The sequence below is a fragment of the Oncorhynchus kisutch genome, linkage group LG22 (genome assembly GCF_002021735.2).
Source record: "Oncorhynchus kisutch isolate 150728-3 linkage group LG22, Okis_V2, whole genome shotgun sequence".
In the NCBI taxonomy this organism is placed as follows: Eukaryota; Metazoa; Chordata; class Actinopteri; order Salmoniformes; family Salmonidae; genus Oncorhynchus; species Oncorhynchus kisutch.
Window position 1 is genome coordinate 45281216 of NC_034195.2, and position 19603 is coordinate 45300818.

At 43.4% G+C, this 19603-nt stretch overlaps 1 protein-coding gene across 1 annotated transcript; it reads left to right on the forward strand.

Moving 5' to 3' along the window:
• Nucleotides 1-3209: 3209 nt before the first annotated feature.
• On the forward strand, nucleotides 3210-8148 carry dusp6 (dual specificity phosphatase 6). Its single transcript, XM_020456105.2, has 3 exons — nucleotides 3210-4576; nucleotides 4787-5221; nucleotides 6372-8148. The coding sequence occupies exons 1-3, from the start codon at nucleotides 4177-4179 to the stop codon at nucleotides 6683-6685; spliced, it is 1149 nt and encodes a 382-aa protein (XP_020311694.1). The 5' UTR covers nucleotides 3210-4176; the 3' UTR covers nucleotides 6686-8148.
• Nucleotides 8149-19603: the final 11455 nt, after the last annotated feature.

The following is a 19603-nucleotide window of genomic DNA, read 5'->3' on the forward strand; positions in this document are numbered from 1 at the left end:
GTTTCTGTTGTTATCAACCAGTGACAGTAGTCTGACAGGTCTCTGTTGTTATCAACCAGTGACAGTAGTCTGACATGTCTCTGTTGTTATCATTCAGTGACAGTAGTCTGACAGGTCTCTGTTGTTATCAACCAGTGACAGTAGTCTGACAGGTCTCTGTTGTTATCAACCAGTGACAGTAGTCTGACAGGTCTCTGTTGTTATCAACCAGTGACAGTAGTCTGACAGGTTTCTGTTGTTATCAACCAGTGACAGTAGTCTGACAGGTCTCTGTTGTTATCAACCAGTGACAGTAGTCTGACAGGTCTCTGTTGTTATCAGCCAGTGACAGGAGTCTGACAGGTCTCTGTTGTTATCAACCAGTGACAGTAGTCTGACAGGTTTCTGTTGTTATCAACCAGTGACAGTAGTCTGACCGTCTCTGTTGTTATCAACCAGTGACAGTAGTCTGACAGGTCTCTGTTGTTATCATTCAGTGACAGTAGTCTGACAGGTCTCTGTTGTTATCAACCAGTGACAGTAGTCTGACAGGTCTCTGTTATCAACCAGTGACAGTAGTCTGACAGGTCTCTGTTATCAACCAGTGACAGTAGTCTGACAGGTCCCTGTTGTTATCATTCAGTGACAGTAGTCTGACAGGTCTCTGTTGTTATCAACCAGTGACAGTAGTCTGACAGGTCTCTGTTGTTATCAACCAGTGACAGTAGTCTGACAGGTCTCTGTTATCAGCCAGTGACAGTAGTCTGACAGGTCTCTGTTGTTATCAACCAGTGACAGTAGTCTGACAGGTCTCTGTTGTTATCAACCAGTGACAGTAGTCTGACAGGTCTCTGTTGTTATCAACCAGTGACAGTAGTCTGACAGGTCTCTGTTGTTATCAACCAGTGACAGTAGTCTGACAGGTCTCTGTTGTTATCAACCAGTGACAGTAGTCTGACAGGTCTCTGTTGTTATCAACCAGTGACAGTAGTCTGACAGGTCTCTGTTATAAGCCAGTGACAGTAGTCTGACAGGTCTCTGTTGTTATCAACCAGTGACAGTAGTCTGACAGGTCTCTGTTGTTATCAACCAGTGACAGTAGTCTGACAGGTCTCTGTGTTGTCTTTTCTGGGGTGTCTGGAACTTTCTCTCCATTAGTGGCCCACCAAAGGAACTTACAAGAAGTTAAATATCAGGAACAGCTCATAGTTAAAGATAAGCTGCTGCACTGTTCAGCCAACACACATTATCACACACACAGACACACACACATTATCACACACACAGACACACACACAGACACAGACGCTCCCTCCCCAACCCTATCTGTACAGCGGCACAGCTCCAGTCCAGACCCCACAACTCCTAGATACAGGGAGCTTTTGTGAACGAACAAAGGATTTCCTGGTCAGTCAACAAGCACCCAGTGGCTGAGAAACAAGGAGGGCAAGTAGATTAACGGGAGGGAGGGAGGGAGGGAGCCGTTTGGGATATAGAGGCTATAGAGAAAGAGGGAAGGGAGAGAGGGTGGATGGAGGAAAGGGGGCAGGGGGCATTTGTTCCTGAAAGAGAGAATTTATTTGAACCTGAAAGGAAATAGCTTGGCTCCATTCAGCCAGAGCACTGTCTACTAGGGGACTATTTGAATGTGACAGGGGGAAGGGCAAAGGTCTGCTGCTTCACATTTCATATGTTAACTGCTCTGAAAATGTACACACATGCCTCTGCCTGAGAGGATCCTGTGTGTGTGTGTGTGTGTGTGTGTGTGTGTGTGTGTGTGTGTGTGTGTGTGTGTGTGTGTGTGTGTGTGTGTGTGTGTGTGTGTGTGTGTGTGTGTGTGTGTGCCCTATTTACTCTAAAAATAGGATTATTTTGTTAAATTCTGTATATCAGACACAGACAGCTAAGGAAAAGATTATCACTATTGTCACCATAACCTGGCATGTTATGTTTTGTAATGACATTGTTATGGAGGCTTTTTAACAACTCAAGTCAACATTTAACAAGTCAAAATGTTTTTATTCATGTTTGAATTTAGGGAACTCTCCCTCTATTGTTCACTTACAAAAAAAGGTATATGTTGTATAGTTAATATAGAAACATTCTTAGATATTAGAATCCCCTCTCTGCATATGGCGTCTGTTTTGTTGTTCCATTTTTTTGATTAGTTGGGAGGATTTTAGACGATCAAATAATCAGCAGCTATGGTTCATTGGAGTAGCCACATTCATTTGTGCAATGTTATTGGCAATGTATTTAGGCCTACACACACTTGGAAGTGGAAGCAGGGAAGTTAAAATTCCGTATTAAGTTGCAAAGAAATATGCATTCATTGAGGTAATCATGTGTAGGAAAGTCCGTTGGAATGCCCGATTCCACAGCTGATTGGCCGATTCCACCGCTGATTGGCCTTCTAGTGTTTATTAATGGGACATAATTTAGATTTAGCACGGCCATTAGCGGGTCCAACGGATCGAACAGTTGCTTTTGATGACACAGTAAACGTTGGTTTCGTTATGACTGAGTCAAAACCACGTGTATGTTATAATGCTGTAGATCCGGTTGACTGTAGTGCAATTGTGTGATTTTGATGTAGTCTTTTAATTGTATGTTTGTTTTATCAGAGAAAGAGATCGAGACAAAAATAGAGATTTTCATGATAAAATGGAAATTGCACCCACACAAAGCTCTGGAGCCGAAGGAGTAGTGTAACGAACGGATAAAAATAGACACAGACGAGAGGTGCTATAGCATCCAACCCACGCACTTCTGCTTCAGAAAACCAACATATTTATTAATCCTCTGTGGCTGAATTTACACGGGCAGCCCAATTCTGATTTGTTTTACTAATTGGTCTGTTGACTAATCAGATCAGCTCTAAAAAAGAGCTTATGTGAAAATATATGATGTGATTGGTCAAAAGACCAATTATTTGGGAAACATTTTCAGAATTGGGCTGCCTGTGTAAACGCATCCTGTGTAGCCTAGGCTACCTACTGCAGGTGTACTTTTGGCACGGATACTGGAATAAAGCATGCATTATGAACAGCCTTTCGCGCCCAATATGCCTACATTGGAATTTACTTTATAAAGCATGTTCATTTAGAAGACCAAATTAATGGCAATATATTAATTAAATAATTACATCCTTTAACATTTTATGGAATCATAAAATAGTTTATTTAATTGACAAAAATTACAACAATGAAAAATAAATACATTCACTGGGATTCCAAAATTCAATCGTGCCTCCTGTCCCCAAATAAATTGTCTCTAAAACTCTGCCTCACCGTGCAATAAACTTGTCATAGCGCAACTTTGGCATTAAGAAATCTGAGCACAAGGTAGGATCCCCCTCTACGCACTAAAGTAATAGCCCTCTCCTTCCTTCCCCTGCAGTGCCACTTCTGTTTGTTTGAACTCACTTTATCCGGAGCGGAAATTCTTAGCTTTTTTTTTGTGAATGACAAAGTTATTAACAATTCATCACCACAGTCCGTTCCACCCGGCCCCGTTTCCAGGGCGACGACTGCTCGGCACCCTCTGATTGGCTGGCCGATATAATGTATCCATTGAAACGCCTCGGGTTTGTAACCATTCACTAGTTTGGCGCTGCAGAGAGCACATCGAGGAACCAGTGTCGACAAGAACAAAATACGCTTATTCACAACGAGAACGTTGGGAATAGACGACAACAGAATACAATATTGGAAATGCAAGTGCTTTGCATCTGTAACTGAACTGCAATCAATCCCTCTTATTTAGATTTTTACAGAAGAATAATATTTTCTATGCGAAAGCGGCAGTTATATAACACGAAGACAACGTCTGTGCAGGCCAGTGAGTCATTGATAAATACATGGGACATTCTTCACGCAGCTGCATGAATGAGTGTTACTGCTAGTGTAGGCCTATAGGCAATCTACAGTCGGATATTTAAGAAACAATCTTGTTTTGTTGATTTCGTTTCAAACTAGGCCTACAAAACAGCCACGGTCGTGAGAAAAACAATATATCATTGAATTTTTTAAAAATTATTCCAGAATATATTTTATCTCGATCAGTCTGCGTTGCCGTTTCTTAAATGATCCAGTCCTCATAACGTTCTGTTGTTGTGGACGTTTTTTTGCGGTAGCCTAAAAGGGACCAAGCACATCATTTTCCTGCAGTGAAGTGACAATTGTTTTTTGTTGCTAAATGCTCGACAAGCTCAAGCCCGTTCAGTTCGAATCGGTAATGGCTATCAGCAAGACCGTGGAGTGGCTGCAGGAGCACCTCAAGACGCGCAAAGACTGCCTGTTGGTAATGGACTGCAGAGCGCAGGAGCTATACGAGTCCTCGCACGTCGAAACGGCGATTAACGTGGCCATCCCGAGCCTGATGCTCCGGCGGCTGAAGAAGGGCAATCTTTCCATCAAGTCCTTGCTCTCAAACGGCGAGGACCGGGAGAGATTTGCGCGGAGGTGCAAGACGGATACCATTGTGCTATATGACGAATACAGCAGGGAATGGAACGAAAATGTCAACGGGGGCTCGGTGCTGGGCTTGCTCCTGAAGAGGATGAAAGACGAGGGCTACAAGGCTTTTTACCTTGAGGGTGAGTTTTGTTATTCTTTCCAGAAGCACACATTTCACACTAAAATGTAGGCCAAATTTGGTGAATAATAATGAATAAGTGATATTTTGGGTGCATTTTGCGCAAAAACGCATAGGATAATGCAGGTGTGTTAGGTCACAACATAGAGTAGCCGAGGCCTGTTTTTAATCAATGGATTTGTCTAACACTATTATTTAATTCATCTTACAGGTGGTTTCAGCAAATTCCAAGCCGAGTTCCCTGCCCAGTGCGAGACCAATCTGGTCGGCTCTTTCAACAGCAGTTCTCCTACGGCCCAGGTGCTCGGCCTCGGGGGGTTGCGGATAAGCTCAGACTCCTCGGATATCGAGTCCGACATCGACCGAGACCCGAGCAGCGCCACAGACTCAGACGGCAGTCCCCTCTCCAACCCCCAGCCCTCCTTCCCAGTGGAGATCCTCCCGCACCTCTACCTGGGCTGCGCCAAGGATTCCACCAACCTGGATATTCTGGAAGAGTTTGGCATCAAGTACATTCTGAACGTGACTCCCAACCTGCCCAACATGTTCGAGAACGCAGGGGAATTCAAGTACAAGCAGATCCCCATCTCAGATCACTGGAGCCAGAATCTGTCACAGTTCTTCCCAGAGGCCATTGGCTTCATAGGTAAGCACAATACCTTCTATTCAAGCACACTTATAGCTCTCAAATTATATTTTACACACAACAATTTATTTTAAGGTGCAGGGTTAATATATATATATAAAGCTGACTTATTTTACATCACCACAGAATGAATTGAGGATAATAAATGTAGTTGTATATTTACGCCTATATAGCAGTGATTGGCCTAGCAAGTGAAAGAAAGCCACAGGCCCACAACACAGACATCTTATTAGTAAGATATCTTCATATCACCAGGAAGTTATCTAGTTATTGTTGTGCACTTTGGATAATAGGTGTCCTTGGGGTACTTTCTTATTAAGTCAGTTAAGGAGGGATTTACAGAGGGAACAAGATTCGTGCTGTTGTGCCAAGCAGAGAAATACTATTCTAGCTGTATGGTCCATACTATAAACTGCTCCCAATTACAATGATTAAACTTCAATGGAATACTTCCTGTCTGCTTTTTTGTCTGCAGCCGGGGCCTAGCTTACCCCCAGCCTTGTGTAATTGTAATACAAAGGCCTGTGTGGAAATTGGAGAGGGGGAGGGAGGGGGTAATTTGAACACAACAGGAAGGAAACGGCCATTGAAAGTAATCTAGGACAGTGCAGCGATGTTTTCCTTTCACAAAGAGAGCCATTTACAGGCTCTGTTGACATCCTGTAAGCCCTGACAGGGTGCCCTCATGACTCCTACGTTTACACGCCCAAATGGCACCATTGTCAAGTAACCGGGCCGGCTGAAGAATGACTTGATAGAGCGTTAATAGTACATTTCCAAGTTGTGGTACTCCTGACCAAATGAAAGAATGTCGGCTCTGTTTATGCGCAGAGTACCAGACCGCAGCCGTTTGTCGATTGACGTGTGTGGGAGACTGTTACGATCATTTCAGACTTCTGCTGCTTAAACGTGGAAATGGTCCAGTCAATGTTGACTACAACCGATTAGCATTTAGGACTACAGCACTAACATTAAGTCTACTACTTGAATGTGACTGTTGTTTCCCTTACACTAGTCTCTTCACAGTAGACATTTCTCATTTTCAGAATATCTATCTGTTTTGTGTTGCTGTGTTTTCTCTAAATACAAATGATGAATATCTGACAAAAGTGTGTAACTTGTTCTTCCTCTTTGTTCCTGTCCTTCTCAGATGAGGCTCGCGGTCAAAAATGTGGCGTCCTGGTCCACTGTCTGGCCGGCATCAGCCGCTCCGTGACGGTAACCGTAGCCTACCTCATGCAGAAGCTCAACCTGTCCATGAACGACGCCTACGACATCGTCAAGATGAAGAAGTCCAACATCTCGCCCAACTTCAACTTCATGGGCCAACTCCTGGACTTTGAGCGCACCCTGGGCCTGAAGAGCCCCTGTGATAACCGGGTGGTGACCCCCACACAACCTCTGTACTTCACCACCCCCACCAACCACAACGTCTTCCAGCTGGACCCCCTGGAGTCCACGTGAGGCAGCGCCACCATCACCCCCTTACTGGCTCCGAGGTGTAATGAAACCTCATGAAACGCTGAAATGTTTCTCTACTTTATTTCCATCACCTGTTGTGACACGGTGACATCATGCCGTTGTTGACACAGTTGGCTTGAGGTGACAGCTGCCAAGCATGGACTCTGAAGGGGGCACGTGGTCGATCTGCCCGAGGGCTCACAAACAGCTGCTGCAAAATGGGGACAAATAAAGAAAGAGAGAGAAAAGAGGGGGAAGCGAAAGAAAGACAAAGCACATTAACTTTCTAGAACCATATATTGCTATTGGACTCGATGAGGTTTTTGCCTAAAAAAATTATGTCAATGCTTTGAAAGAGACGTTAAGTGATCTGATGGTCATGTGTACGTTTAGCTTCACGACGAAAGGCTGGTGTGCCAAAGAGACATGATTGTTGTATCTGAACATATATATGATTCTAAATACTTTTTTGTTTTTTGGGCTAGCACTTGCACCGTCATCATTTTTGGGGTGCATATTACTTGTCTTCTGCGAAGACTTGCCTGTTTGGGGTTGAAACATCCCCAGTTAGACGGCACAGTGTATTGAACTCGATTTTACATGTGTGGAGTCATTTTAATCATTTATACAAGTGTATATATCTTAATATAAAAGACAATACAGTAAAGCCTTGTTCTTGTCTAGTATATACCCTTTGCAACAAGTGGGTACTGATTATTCTTTTTTTAATCTTATTTCATGTAAGCCAACCAACTGTATATTGATCAGTATCTAAGTTTATTATGCCAAAAAATGTAGGAGGTTTTCCAAGAATCGTAAAATTGTGTATGTGTGTAATATATATCATATTTGCTTTAAATGTAATTTCAGCCGACAGGCGTTTTTTGCCCCCACCCTCACACAAATCAGTCAGGTTGTATGCCTTAGTTCTGTACATAGATGTGTTATTGTGCATTAACCCTCAAAGGGCTTTCCCCGAGCTATGCTTTCACCTTCTATCACAATTCTACCCGAATTGAACCATAGCAAAAATAATTCTACAACAAATCACTGAAACTGTCAGTGCATGCCTATGTTAAGAAACGTGAGTTGTAATTTGTTAAGTTTGGTGGAAATACCTTTAATGAAGCCAATTTAAGATGGCTACTTTCTGTTGGTGTTTAGTGAGGAACAATTAGGGTTAATGCAAGTGAATGCTTATCTGTGTTCAAGGCTTACAAAGTCTGGGAGATGTTAACAAAAAAGGAGGCCTTGCCTCTTCAGGGAAATTCTGTGAAATGCAGTTTTTTGTTGTTTTAGAAAATAATCAAAATTATGGGTGGATTTGGCTTTCTCTCATTCCTGAGAGAAGAACTGTCGGTGGGAGAAGCCATCTTGGTTTCAACCCTCACCACTCCTCAAGTCCACACTCCTGTCTTACGAATGTAAAGAAATGATAAGTTATTAATAAATTACTATTTTCTCTACTTCCTTCTAACAATGTCTTTCTTAATTTCTCGACAGTTTGTAGTAGTTTTTCACACAGTGTTCAAGCAGTGGTCAGGTCACACAGTGACATATTTACATAAGTATACTTCCAATTCCTCGGTTAGACCAGTTCCACTTTAACCATCTGACATACTGTGTGTGTGTGTTTTCATGACAATTATCAGCCAGATGACTAAGAAGGAGCCATTCACAAACATATGGCTGTCCTTTAACCACAAAGGTTGGGACATCTAGTCCCTGAAATGCAGCAGTTGTCCAATACAAATAGCAATTAACACATTGTCACACCCCCAGAGTTGTATGACATGTCTCTGTCTGCCACGTTATGCTCTTTTGGTTAACGTCCAAAATGTGACTGAACATGTACATAGAAGTACACACAGTGATTCCGGTCACACTGACTGACTGAATGATTGACTGACTCACTGAACAACTGGTTTTTCCAGGTATTCCCAGGTTAGGGCTTTTGGGTACACACACACATACATTCCCTGAGGCACTTCCTGAAGGCGATGGCCTTTGAGCAAAGCAGCCCATCAAAGGGAACAAAGTCCCTAAACATAATGTTACCTGGCACTGGATGGCGTGGTGTGGTGCGTACCTGTCAAGACCCGGAGAGCATAGAGACGATCCTCACAGCTAAGCAGGAGATAATATTCTCACGCAACGCCAACTGCAGTTCACATCTTCAAATCATGACATGTCGGTGGAGTGACTGTATCACGCACGCAGGCACGCATAGCCACACACATACACACACCCAGGTTAATCTGAAAACAAGGCATCACAAATCAGCATATCGATTGTGCTACCAGGGCTGGCAAAACCCTAGACCACTGTTATTCTAACTTCCACAACGCATTTAAGGCCCCCCCCCCCTTCGGAAAAGCTGACCACGACTCCGTTTTGTTGCTTCCAGCCTATAGACAGAAACAAAAACAGGAAGCTCCCGCGCTCAGGTCTGTTCAACGCTGGTCCGAGCAATCGGATTCCACGCTTCAAGATTGCTTCGATCACGTGGACTGGGATATGTTCCGCATTGCGGCGAGCAACAACATTGACGAATACGCTGATTCGGTGTGCTAGTTTATTAGCAAGTGCATCTGTGATGTTGTACCCACAGCATCTATTAAAACATTCCCCAACCAGATACCGTGGATTGATGGCAGCATTTGCGCAAAACTGAACTTGCGAACCACTGCTTTTAATCAGGGCAAGGTGACCGGAAACATGACCGAATACAAACAGTGTAGCTATTCCTTCCGCAAGGCAATCAAACAAGCTAAGTGTCAGTACAGAGACAAAGTGGAGTCGCAATTCAACGGCTCAGACACGAGAAGTATGTGGCAGGGTCTACAGTCAATCACGGACTACAAAAGAAAAACCAGCCCCAGCCAACGTGAGTAAAACATTTAAACGTGTTAACCCTCGCAAGGCTCCAGGCCCAGAAGGCATCCCCGGCCGCGTTCTCAGGGCATGCGCAGACCAGCTGGCTGGTATGTTTACAGACATATTCAATCAATCCTTATACCAGTCTGCTGTCCCCACATGCTTCAAGAGGGCCACCATTGTTCCTGTTACCAAGAAAGCTAAGGTAACTGAGCTAAATGACTAATTGTAGCACCTTCTTCCGATCTAAATGTAGCACTCACTTCCGTCATCATGAAGTGCTTTGAGAGACTAGTCAAGGACCATATCACCTCCACCATAGACCCACTCCAATTTGCTTACCGCCCCAATAGGTCCACAGATGACGCAATCGCCATCATAGTGCACACTGCCCTAACCCATCTGGAAAAGAGGAATACCTATGTAAGAATGGTGTTCATCGATTACAGCTCAGCATTTAACACCATAGTACCCTCCAAACTCGCCATTAAGCTCGAGACCCTGGTTCTCGACCCCGCCCTGTGCAACTGGGTCCTGGACTTCCTGACTGGCAGCCCCCAGGTGGTGAGGGTAGGTAACAACATCTCCACCCCGCTGATCCTTAAAACTGGGTCCCTACAAGGGTGCGTTCTCAGCCCTCTCCTGTACTCCCTGTTCATCCACGACTGCGTGGCCATGCACGCCTCCAACTCAATCATCAAGTTTGCAGACAACACTACAGTGGTAGACTTGATTACCAACAACGACGAGACGGCCAACAGGGAGAAAGTGAGGGCCCTCGAGGTGTGGTGTCAGGAAAATAACCTTACACTCAATGTCAACAAAACGAAGGAGATGATCATGGACTTGAGGGAGCAGCCCCCTATCTACATTGACGGAATGATGAATGATGAAAAACTAAGTTTAAATATATTTGGCTAAGGTATAAACGTCCGACATCAACTGTACAGAATATGACATTTGAAATGTCTTTATTATTTTGGAACAGTAAATGTTTTAATTGTTATCTATTTCACATAGGAGGCAGAACGAAACAATGTATTATACTTGAAAGACAAAAGTGGAGAGGGTGGAGAGTTTTAAGTTCCTCAGCGTACACATCACGGGCAAACTGAAATGGTCCACCCACACAGACAGCGTGGTGAAGAAGGCACAGCAGAGGGTGGTGAGGTCTGCACAACGCATCACCAGGGGCAAACTACCTGCCCTCCAGGACACCTACACCACCCGATGTCACAGGAAGGCCAAAAAGATCATCAGGGACAACAACCACCCGAGTCACTGCCTGTTCACCCTGAAAAACAGTTTCTATCTCAAGGCCATCAGACTGTTAAACAGCCATCACTAACATTGAGTGGCTGCTGCCAACATACTGACTCAACTCCAGCCACTTTAATAATGGAAAAATTGATGTAATCAATTTATCACTAGCCACTTTATATTATATCATGTTTACTTACCCTACATTAAATCAAATCAAATCAAATTTATTTATATAGCCCTTCGTACATCAGCTGATATCTCAAAGTGCTGTACAGAAACCCAGCCTAAAACCCCAAACAGCAAGCAATGCAGGTGTAGAAGCACGGTGGCTAGGAAAAACTCCCTAGAAAGGCCAATACCTAGGAAGAAACCTAGAGAGGAACCAGGCTATGTGGGGTGGCCAGTCCTCTTCTGGCTGTGCCGGGTGGAGATTATAACAGAACATGGCCAAGATGTTCAAATGTTCATAAATGACCAGCATGGTCGAATAATAATAAGGCAGAACAGTTGAAACTGGAGCAGCAGCACAGTCAGGTGGAAGTTGAAACTGGAGCAGCAGCATGGCCAGGTGGACTGGGGACAGCAAGGAGTCATCATGTCATGTAGTCCTGGGGCATGGTCCTAGGGCTCAGGTCCTCCGAGAGAGAGAAAGAAAGAGAGAAGGAGAGAATTAGAGAACGCACACTTAGATTCACACAGGACACCGAATAGGACAGGAGAAGTACTCCAGATATAACAAACTGACCCCAGCCCCCCGACACATAAACTACTGCAGCATAAATACTGGAGGCTGAGACAGGAGGGGTCAGGAGACACTGTGGCCCCATCCGAGGACACCCCCGGACAGGGCCAAACAGGAAGGATATAACTCATCTCATATGTATATACTGTACACTATACCATCTACTGCATCTTGCCATCTTGATGTAATTAAATGTATCACTAGCCACTTTAAACAATGCCACTTTATATAATGTTCTCATACCTTACATTACTCATCTCATATGTATATACTGTACTCTATACCATCCACTGCATCTTGCCGATGCTGTTCGGCCATCACTCATTTCTATATTTTTATGTACATATTCGTATTAATTCCTTTACACTTGTAGTTGCTGTAGTTGCTGTGAAATTGTTAGGTCAGATTACTCTTTGGTTATTACTGCATGGTCGGAACTAGAAGCACAAGCATTTCACAACACTTGCATTAGCACCTGCTAACCATGTGTATGTGACAAATACATTTGATTTGATATAGCAGATATAGGATACTGGAGTGTGTTAATGCTGTGATGTGGAGAGGAAGCAGGACTCTATGCATAGCTATAGGTAGCTAATTAAAATCAACTCCACGATTTATGATGGAGTTGAGCGGCAACTAGTGTGGGCGGACTGGCGCTCTGACATCACATAAAATTATGTTTTTATAAAAAACGACTTGTTTCATCACCCAAAGAATATGCCGCAATTACACAAAACAATGTTCTTTGTTTGTTGAAATCAGTCAGAGCTCCAGTCCGTCCATGCTAGTCGGCGTTCAACTCCATGGTAAACCGTTGAGTTTAGTCAGCTCAACTATATAACTCTGTAGATTAGCCAATTATTTTAAGTTGGTGAACCTAGGATTTCGTGTGCTATGATCTGAATCTTCAAACAATGCATTTCCAAGATCACTAAAACGTGAAACTACAAAAACATAATGGTTTAAGAATATTAAAGAGCTTAACACAAATGTTTTTACTCCACACTATCACAAACTAAGCACATTCAAATAATTTCTCAATAATAGTGGATCCAACAGAGTACCAGAGAGAATATAGTGGTGACACAATACTAGAGTGACTATACTATAGTTAGTATCACTCTGATGTCATGATGGGTTGGTCTGATGATTGACAGCTAGGGGGAATGTGTAGTACGCCAGGCTCTCTGGGCCTCATGCTGGCTCTTCCTGTCCTCTGGCCTTTACTGTTTTAATGCCCCGCATTACAGGGCACAGGAAACTACCTCTCTATATATAGAAGGGTATGCGTATGGGGATGGGGACTGGCAACCTGACCCTTCACCCTTGCTCTCACAGGCGGCACCTCTGTTGTGACATGACAAGCCATACAGGGCTCTGGAGGGGGTGAGGTTGCAGGATGAGGGTGGTTGGTAGTTAAGGACAGTGCCTTAAGAATGTATTCATCATACCCTTTGGGGACAAAGATTGTACTTTTTGGAGAAATGTCTTCTGTTTTGATGAAATAAAAATAGAACTGTTTGGCCATAATGACCATCGTTATGTTTGGAGGAAAATGGGGGAGGCTTGCAAGCCGAAGAACACCATCCCAACCGTGAAGCACGGGGGTGGCAGCATCATGTTGTGGGGGTACTTTGCTGCAGGATGGATTGGTGCACTTCACAAAATAGATGGCATCATGAGGAAGGGAAATTATGTGGATATATTGAAGCAACATCTCAAGACATCAGTCTTGTTAAAGCTTGGTCGCAAATGGGTCTTCCAAATGAACAATGTCCACAAGCATACTTCCGAAGTTGTGGCATAATGGCTTAAGGACAACAAAGTCAAGGTATTAACTGTGGCCATTGGAGTGGCCATCACAAAGCCCTGACCTCAATCCCATTGAACATTTGTGGGCAGAACTGAAAAAGCGTTTGTGAGCAAGGAGGCCTACAAACGTGACTAAGTTACACCAGCTCTCTCAAAAGAAATGGGCCAAAATTGACCCAACTTATTGAGGGAAGCTTGTGGAAGGCTACTCGAAACGTTTGACCCAAGTTAAATAATTTAAAGGCAATGCTACCAAATACTAATTGAGTGAACGTAAACTTCTGACCCACTAGGAATGTGATGAAAGACATAAAAGCTGAAGTAAATCATTCTCTCTGCTATTATTCTGACATTTCAAATTCTTCAAAATAAAGTGGTGATCCTAACTAACCTAAGACAGGGAATTTCTACTAGGATTAAATGTCAGGAATTGTGAAAAACTGAGTTTAAATGTAGTTGGCTAAGGTGTATGTAATCTTCCGGCTTCAACTGTATGTGTGCTATTCAGAGGGGGTGCGCAAGACAAAAGATTAAAGTGCCTTTGAACGGGGAATGGTAGTAGGTGCCAGGGACACTGGTTTGTGTCGAGAACTGCAAGGCTGCTGTCTTGTTTTTCTTCTTAACATGTATTATTCTCTTCTATTGAGACATTTACTTTATGTTCATATTCTGATATTGAATTATTTCTTATTGCTGCTGCATTGTCGAGAAGGAACCTGCAAGTAAGCATTTCGTTGGACAGTGTATACCATGTATACCATGTATACCATGCATATCCCGTACATAGAACTTATAAAACCTGAATCTATTTGAAGGTCAACCACCCATAAGAAAGGGACTGTGGACAGACACATACTGTACGGGGCCTCTAGTTCTGGATCTGGTCATGGCCCTCCAGTTCCTTTGTGGGATGAGATTAGATGAAATAGAATATCTGACAGCCAGGTTCTTTGACACCTCAACATTCCGGATCCAGACATGGATTCTTCCAGCCATAGCTGCCCCACTTCACACTGGCCTCGGTCCCTGTTTTAAAGGCTCTTTGAGCAGTGAAAATAAAGCCAGCAGGTTGTGGCTAAACTTGGCCCCCAGTGCTAATCCTGCCCTAACGGTTCCTGTCCCTGTCACCCTCCAGTGATAGTACACTGACATCTCCCCACACACCCTTTGCCCCTCGCCCCCCTCCCCGCTCTGCCACTCCAGCAATTTACTGTTCTAGTGTTCTAGTGCAGATCATGTTTCTCATCGGTTGCCTCCACATATATACTAACACATGCACGGACACACATGCACACACACACTGCCCTTACCATGCTCTCCTGTCCACTGCCCCCTTCCTCTCTCTCTCATTCTCTCTCTCTCCCCCTCGCTCCCCTTGTGTGCACAACAGATGGGTCGGCTGTCAACTTCCTGCCTCAGGATTACACACACACACACACACACACACACACACACACACACACACACACACACACACACACACACACACACACACACACACACACACACACACACACACACACACACACACACACACACACACACACACACACACACACACACATCCCTCACCCCCTCTTCTAATAGTGTCCTGGCCCCACTCCAGGGCTTGTTATCGTATAATGAGGTGGTGGTGATATGAAATGGGTGAGGGAAGGGGTGGCGGGGTGGCACACACTAGCACATCTGCGAATATGGCAGTAATTTAAGTGTGTGTGTGAGTGCGAGTGTGTGCATGCGTGTGTGTGTGTGTGTGTGTGTGTGTGTGTGTGTGTGTGTGTGTGTGTGTGTGGGTATGTGAGGGGTGGTTGTGTGTGTCTTGGCACAGCTGTAAATGTTTCCTAATTGAGCAACAGCCAGACTGCTAATTAAAAGGCTCACACAGGTTTTTATTTTTCCCTTTAATCTGCACCGCAAGTGGGCGTGCATTCATTCATTCATTCATTCATTCATTATATATGCCATTTAGCAGACACTTTTTTCCAAAGCAACTTACAATCATGTGGCATACATTTTCGTATTCATTTAGTCAACCAGCAACAACCAGACGAAATCAAACCTTCAGACAGAGAGGTGATGACAGACAGGAGGAGGACTGCTAAGATAATCAATATGACAGTAGAACCTGGTCTATAGGGACTAGTTTTCCACCTCTCAGCTCTTTCATCATGTCCTAACCAGACATAGAGGGTTGTGGCTGTGGAGTGAACAAACTGTTTTATGGGTACTGAGAGGGCTGCTATCATACAAAGCTATCAGTGCCTTTCCTCTCTGCATCCCCTCCTCTTTCCAGAATCACCCACATGGAGAGAGAGAGAGCTTCCGCCAGCCAGAACTCACTACCGCCACCAGAACTAATAATCTCTTTACCTCCTGCACTCTGTGCCTGGCTTGCTCTCTGTCTGTGTCTCTCTCTCTCTCTCGTTATTATTTCATTGTCTCTCTCTCTCTCTCTCGCTCTCATTGTCTCTCTCTCTCTCTCTCTCGTCATTATTTCACTGTCTGTCTGTCTGTCTGTCTGTCTGTCTGTCTGTCTGTCTGTCTGTCTGTCTGTCTGTCTGTCTGTCTGTCTGTCTGTCTGTCTGTCTGTCTGTCTGTCTGTCTGTCTGTCTGTCTGTCTGTCTGTCTGTCTGTCTGTCTGTCTGTCTGTCTGTCTGTCTGTCTGTCTGTCTGTCTCTCTCTCTCTCTCTCTCTCTCTCTCTCTCTCTCTCTCTCTCTCTCTCTCTCTCTCTCTCTCTCTCTCGTCATTATTTCATTGTCTCTCCTCTCTCTCTCTGTCTGTCTGTCTGTCTCTCACTCTATCATTCTCTCTCTCAATTCAATTCAAAAGCTTTATTGGTGTGGGAAACATATGTTTACATTGCCAAAGCAAGTGAAATAGACAATAAACAAAAGGGAAATTAACAGTAAACATTGCACATTTTACAGTTTTTCTCAATTGCTAAAACACCATTTCTGAAACCTTGCTCCATTTCATGAAAACATTAAACACAAAATCTTCCAGCACTATTTACATAACCTCTGACTCCTCTTGCAAAATGAAACATTCGCCTCAAAACAGTTTTACCGGTGTTCAAAATCAAACACTGCTCTCAAATCATAAACAAAGTGATCAAAACGATATACACTCTCAAGCAGTCAGTAAACTATACACCAAAAAATAGAAAACACATTGTTCAAAACATAAAATTCTCAGGGAGAAGTACATTTTTAATATTTTTTCATTTTTAAATAAATATTCATATATTTCCGTCATTGTCCTTTTATGAACGAAAACATGTTATTTCAGAGTAGCTCAAAATTGATCAGAAATTACTACTCTTTGCAATTTTGTTTTTTGTTCTTCCTCCTCCTTGTACCCATATTTTCACAGTACTGTACCCTGCATCTCACAAACTTGTCCTTTGTCTCTGTGATACTGTAATTCTTGTTCTTTGTTGATATGAACCTGCAACCAGTCAAAATCTATTGAGCAGTCAGTACTGTTAATAAATGGAAAGCACAATGTTCAGGGTTATACAATTCATCCATTGTACAGTATACAGCCTACAATGCACTGTACTACAGTATCCATTCTCAGACTTTCTCCTTCCCACCTTCAACAACCTGTTTGCTCTCTGAACCAACTTATATTGGTTGTGTCGCATCATTTGAAACAGGTTAAATCCATGTTGAGTGGTTGTGTTCAATCAATGACATATATTCTCTACTTGTATTTGATTGTTGCCACTTGTGTCTACCGGTATGGATGACATGTGCATTAGAGTGCAGAATGTGTTTTGAGAATGAGAATGTGTTTAGAGTTTTGCTGAAAAGTCTAAGTGAGATCTGCAAATTGTGTTTTACCATGTGAAATGGTTTAAGGTATTGACAACAGACTGCATAATTAGCTAAATGAGTCCAGGCAACTGAGAACTTTGTTCAGCCAATGGGTTTTAGTGTTTTAGCAATTGAGAAAAACTGTAAAATAATATAGACGGTTCAAATTGTATTATCGCCTATGTACAGTGTTGTAACAACGTGCCAATAGTTGACGTATGAAAGGGAGACTATAGAAACAGATAAATATAGGTTGTAATGTTGTTTGCGCTCTACTGGTTGCCCTTTTCTTGTGGCAACAAGGGAAATGTCTGTCTGTTTCTCTCTCTCTTTATTACCTAAAGAAGCTCAATGTTAGAGTTGTATCAATGATAGGAACACTGTCAATACTCTGTCAAAGCAATGAGTGTGTGTGTGTTTCATTAATGTACAGCTTCTGAGTGACACTGTTAAAACCATCACTTGTTCTGTTGACTGACCCCTGACCCCACCTACTGGAACTGTGGAGTGCTGGGATGCAATGTCTCTTGAGTTCTATGTGGGAATGAGGTCAGAAAGAACAAGAACTCAGTCGTTTGTTGGTTGTTGCTCTCCATGGTCACTGGTTTGGACTTGTGGTTGTGGAGTACTCTGCTTTCTATATTACAGCCCACTCACTTTTCACAGCACAGCAGACATTTTGTGTCAGAAGAGCCCTGTTGACTGTAATTGTCGGTGCTTGACAGCTTTAGCGAAATATTGTTGATTCACAATTTTAGTCTATTTTCACTTACTGGTAATTCCATTTGAATTAAATCCATTTTTGATAGCATCCCTTTTGATTTCAACAAAACAGGACCTGAATGCTAAAACATTCAGGAGATAAATGTGCTCAAAGTTGACCCATTTTGCATACCCCACCATAACAAGAGACATCCATGTCTTCATCACTGGAAAATATCAATGGTTTAGGTTGATATCATTTAAAAGCTTACAAACAGTGTTGTCAAACAATTTGATTATTTTGTGAAATAAAAAATAACAATATTAATTATCATTTTTTTTACCATCAATTATCAAAAAAAAAAGGTTTTCTTCATATTCGCGTCATTTGTAGCTCACACCCTATTTCACAACCTCTGAGGTTCTTGTGTTGTGCCCGCTATCGGATGGATGTCTCTTGGTATGGTGGGGTATGGAAAAAGGGGTTCACTTTTAACACCTTTACCTCTTGAATATTTTTGTAATCAGTTCCAAAAAGTCACTTTCTGAGCACTCCTACAATGGGCAAATATGTATAGAAGGTTTTGTTCAATTCGAAAGGGGTGCTGTCAAAAAGTGATTGAATTCAAATGTATTATTCTCATACCTTCATTTAACTAGGCAAGTCAGTTAACAACAAATTCTTACTTAAAATGACAGCCTACCCCAGCAGCACTGGGCCAATTGTGCACCACCCTATGGGACTCCCAATCACAGCCAGATGTGATACAGCCTGGGACTGTAGTGATGCCTCTTGCACTGAGTTGCAGTGCCTTAGACCACTGCGCCACTCGGAAGCCCATGACTATGAGATTAAGTAGTGAGATTACATACAGACACGGGTTAGTCAGGCTGATTGAGGTAGTATGTACATGTAGATATGGTTAATGTGACTATGCACATATGATGAACAGAGAGTAGCAGTACTGTAAAAGAGGGGTTGTCGGGTGATGCGTGGGATACAATGCAGATAGCCCGGTTAGCCAATGTGCGGGAGCACTGATTGGTCGGCCCAATTGAGGTAGTATGTACATGAATGTATAGTTAAAGTGACTATGCATATATTGTAAATAGAGAGTAGCAGCAGCGTAAAAGAGGGGTTGGGGGGGCACACAATGCAAATAGTCCGGGTAGCCATTTGATTACCTTGGGGCTTGGGGGTAAAAACTGTTGAGAAGCCTTTTTGTCCTAGACTTGGCACTCCGGTACCGTAGAGAGAACAGTCTACGACTGGGGTGGCTGGGGTCTTTGACTATTTTTAGGGCCTTCCTCTGACACCGCCTGGTGTCGAGGTCCTGGATGGCAGGCAGCTTAGCCCCCTGTGATGTACTGGGCTGGATGCACTACCCTCTGTAGTGCCTTGTGGTCAGAGGCCGAGCAATTGCCATACCAGGCAGTGATGCAACCAGTCAGGATGCTCTCGATGTTGCAGCTGTAGAACGTTTTGAGGATCTCAGGACCCATGCCAAATCTTTTTAGATTCCTGAGGGGGAATAGGCTTTGTCGTGCCCTCTTCACGACTGTCTTGGTGTGTTTGTACCATTCTAGTTTGTTGTTGATATGGACACCAAGGAACTTGAAGCTCTCAACCTGCTCCACTACAGCCCCGTCGATGAGAATGGGGGCGTGCTCGGTCTTTGAGGGATAGGTTGTTATTCTGGCAC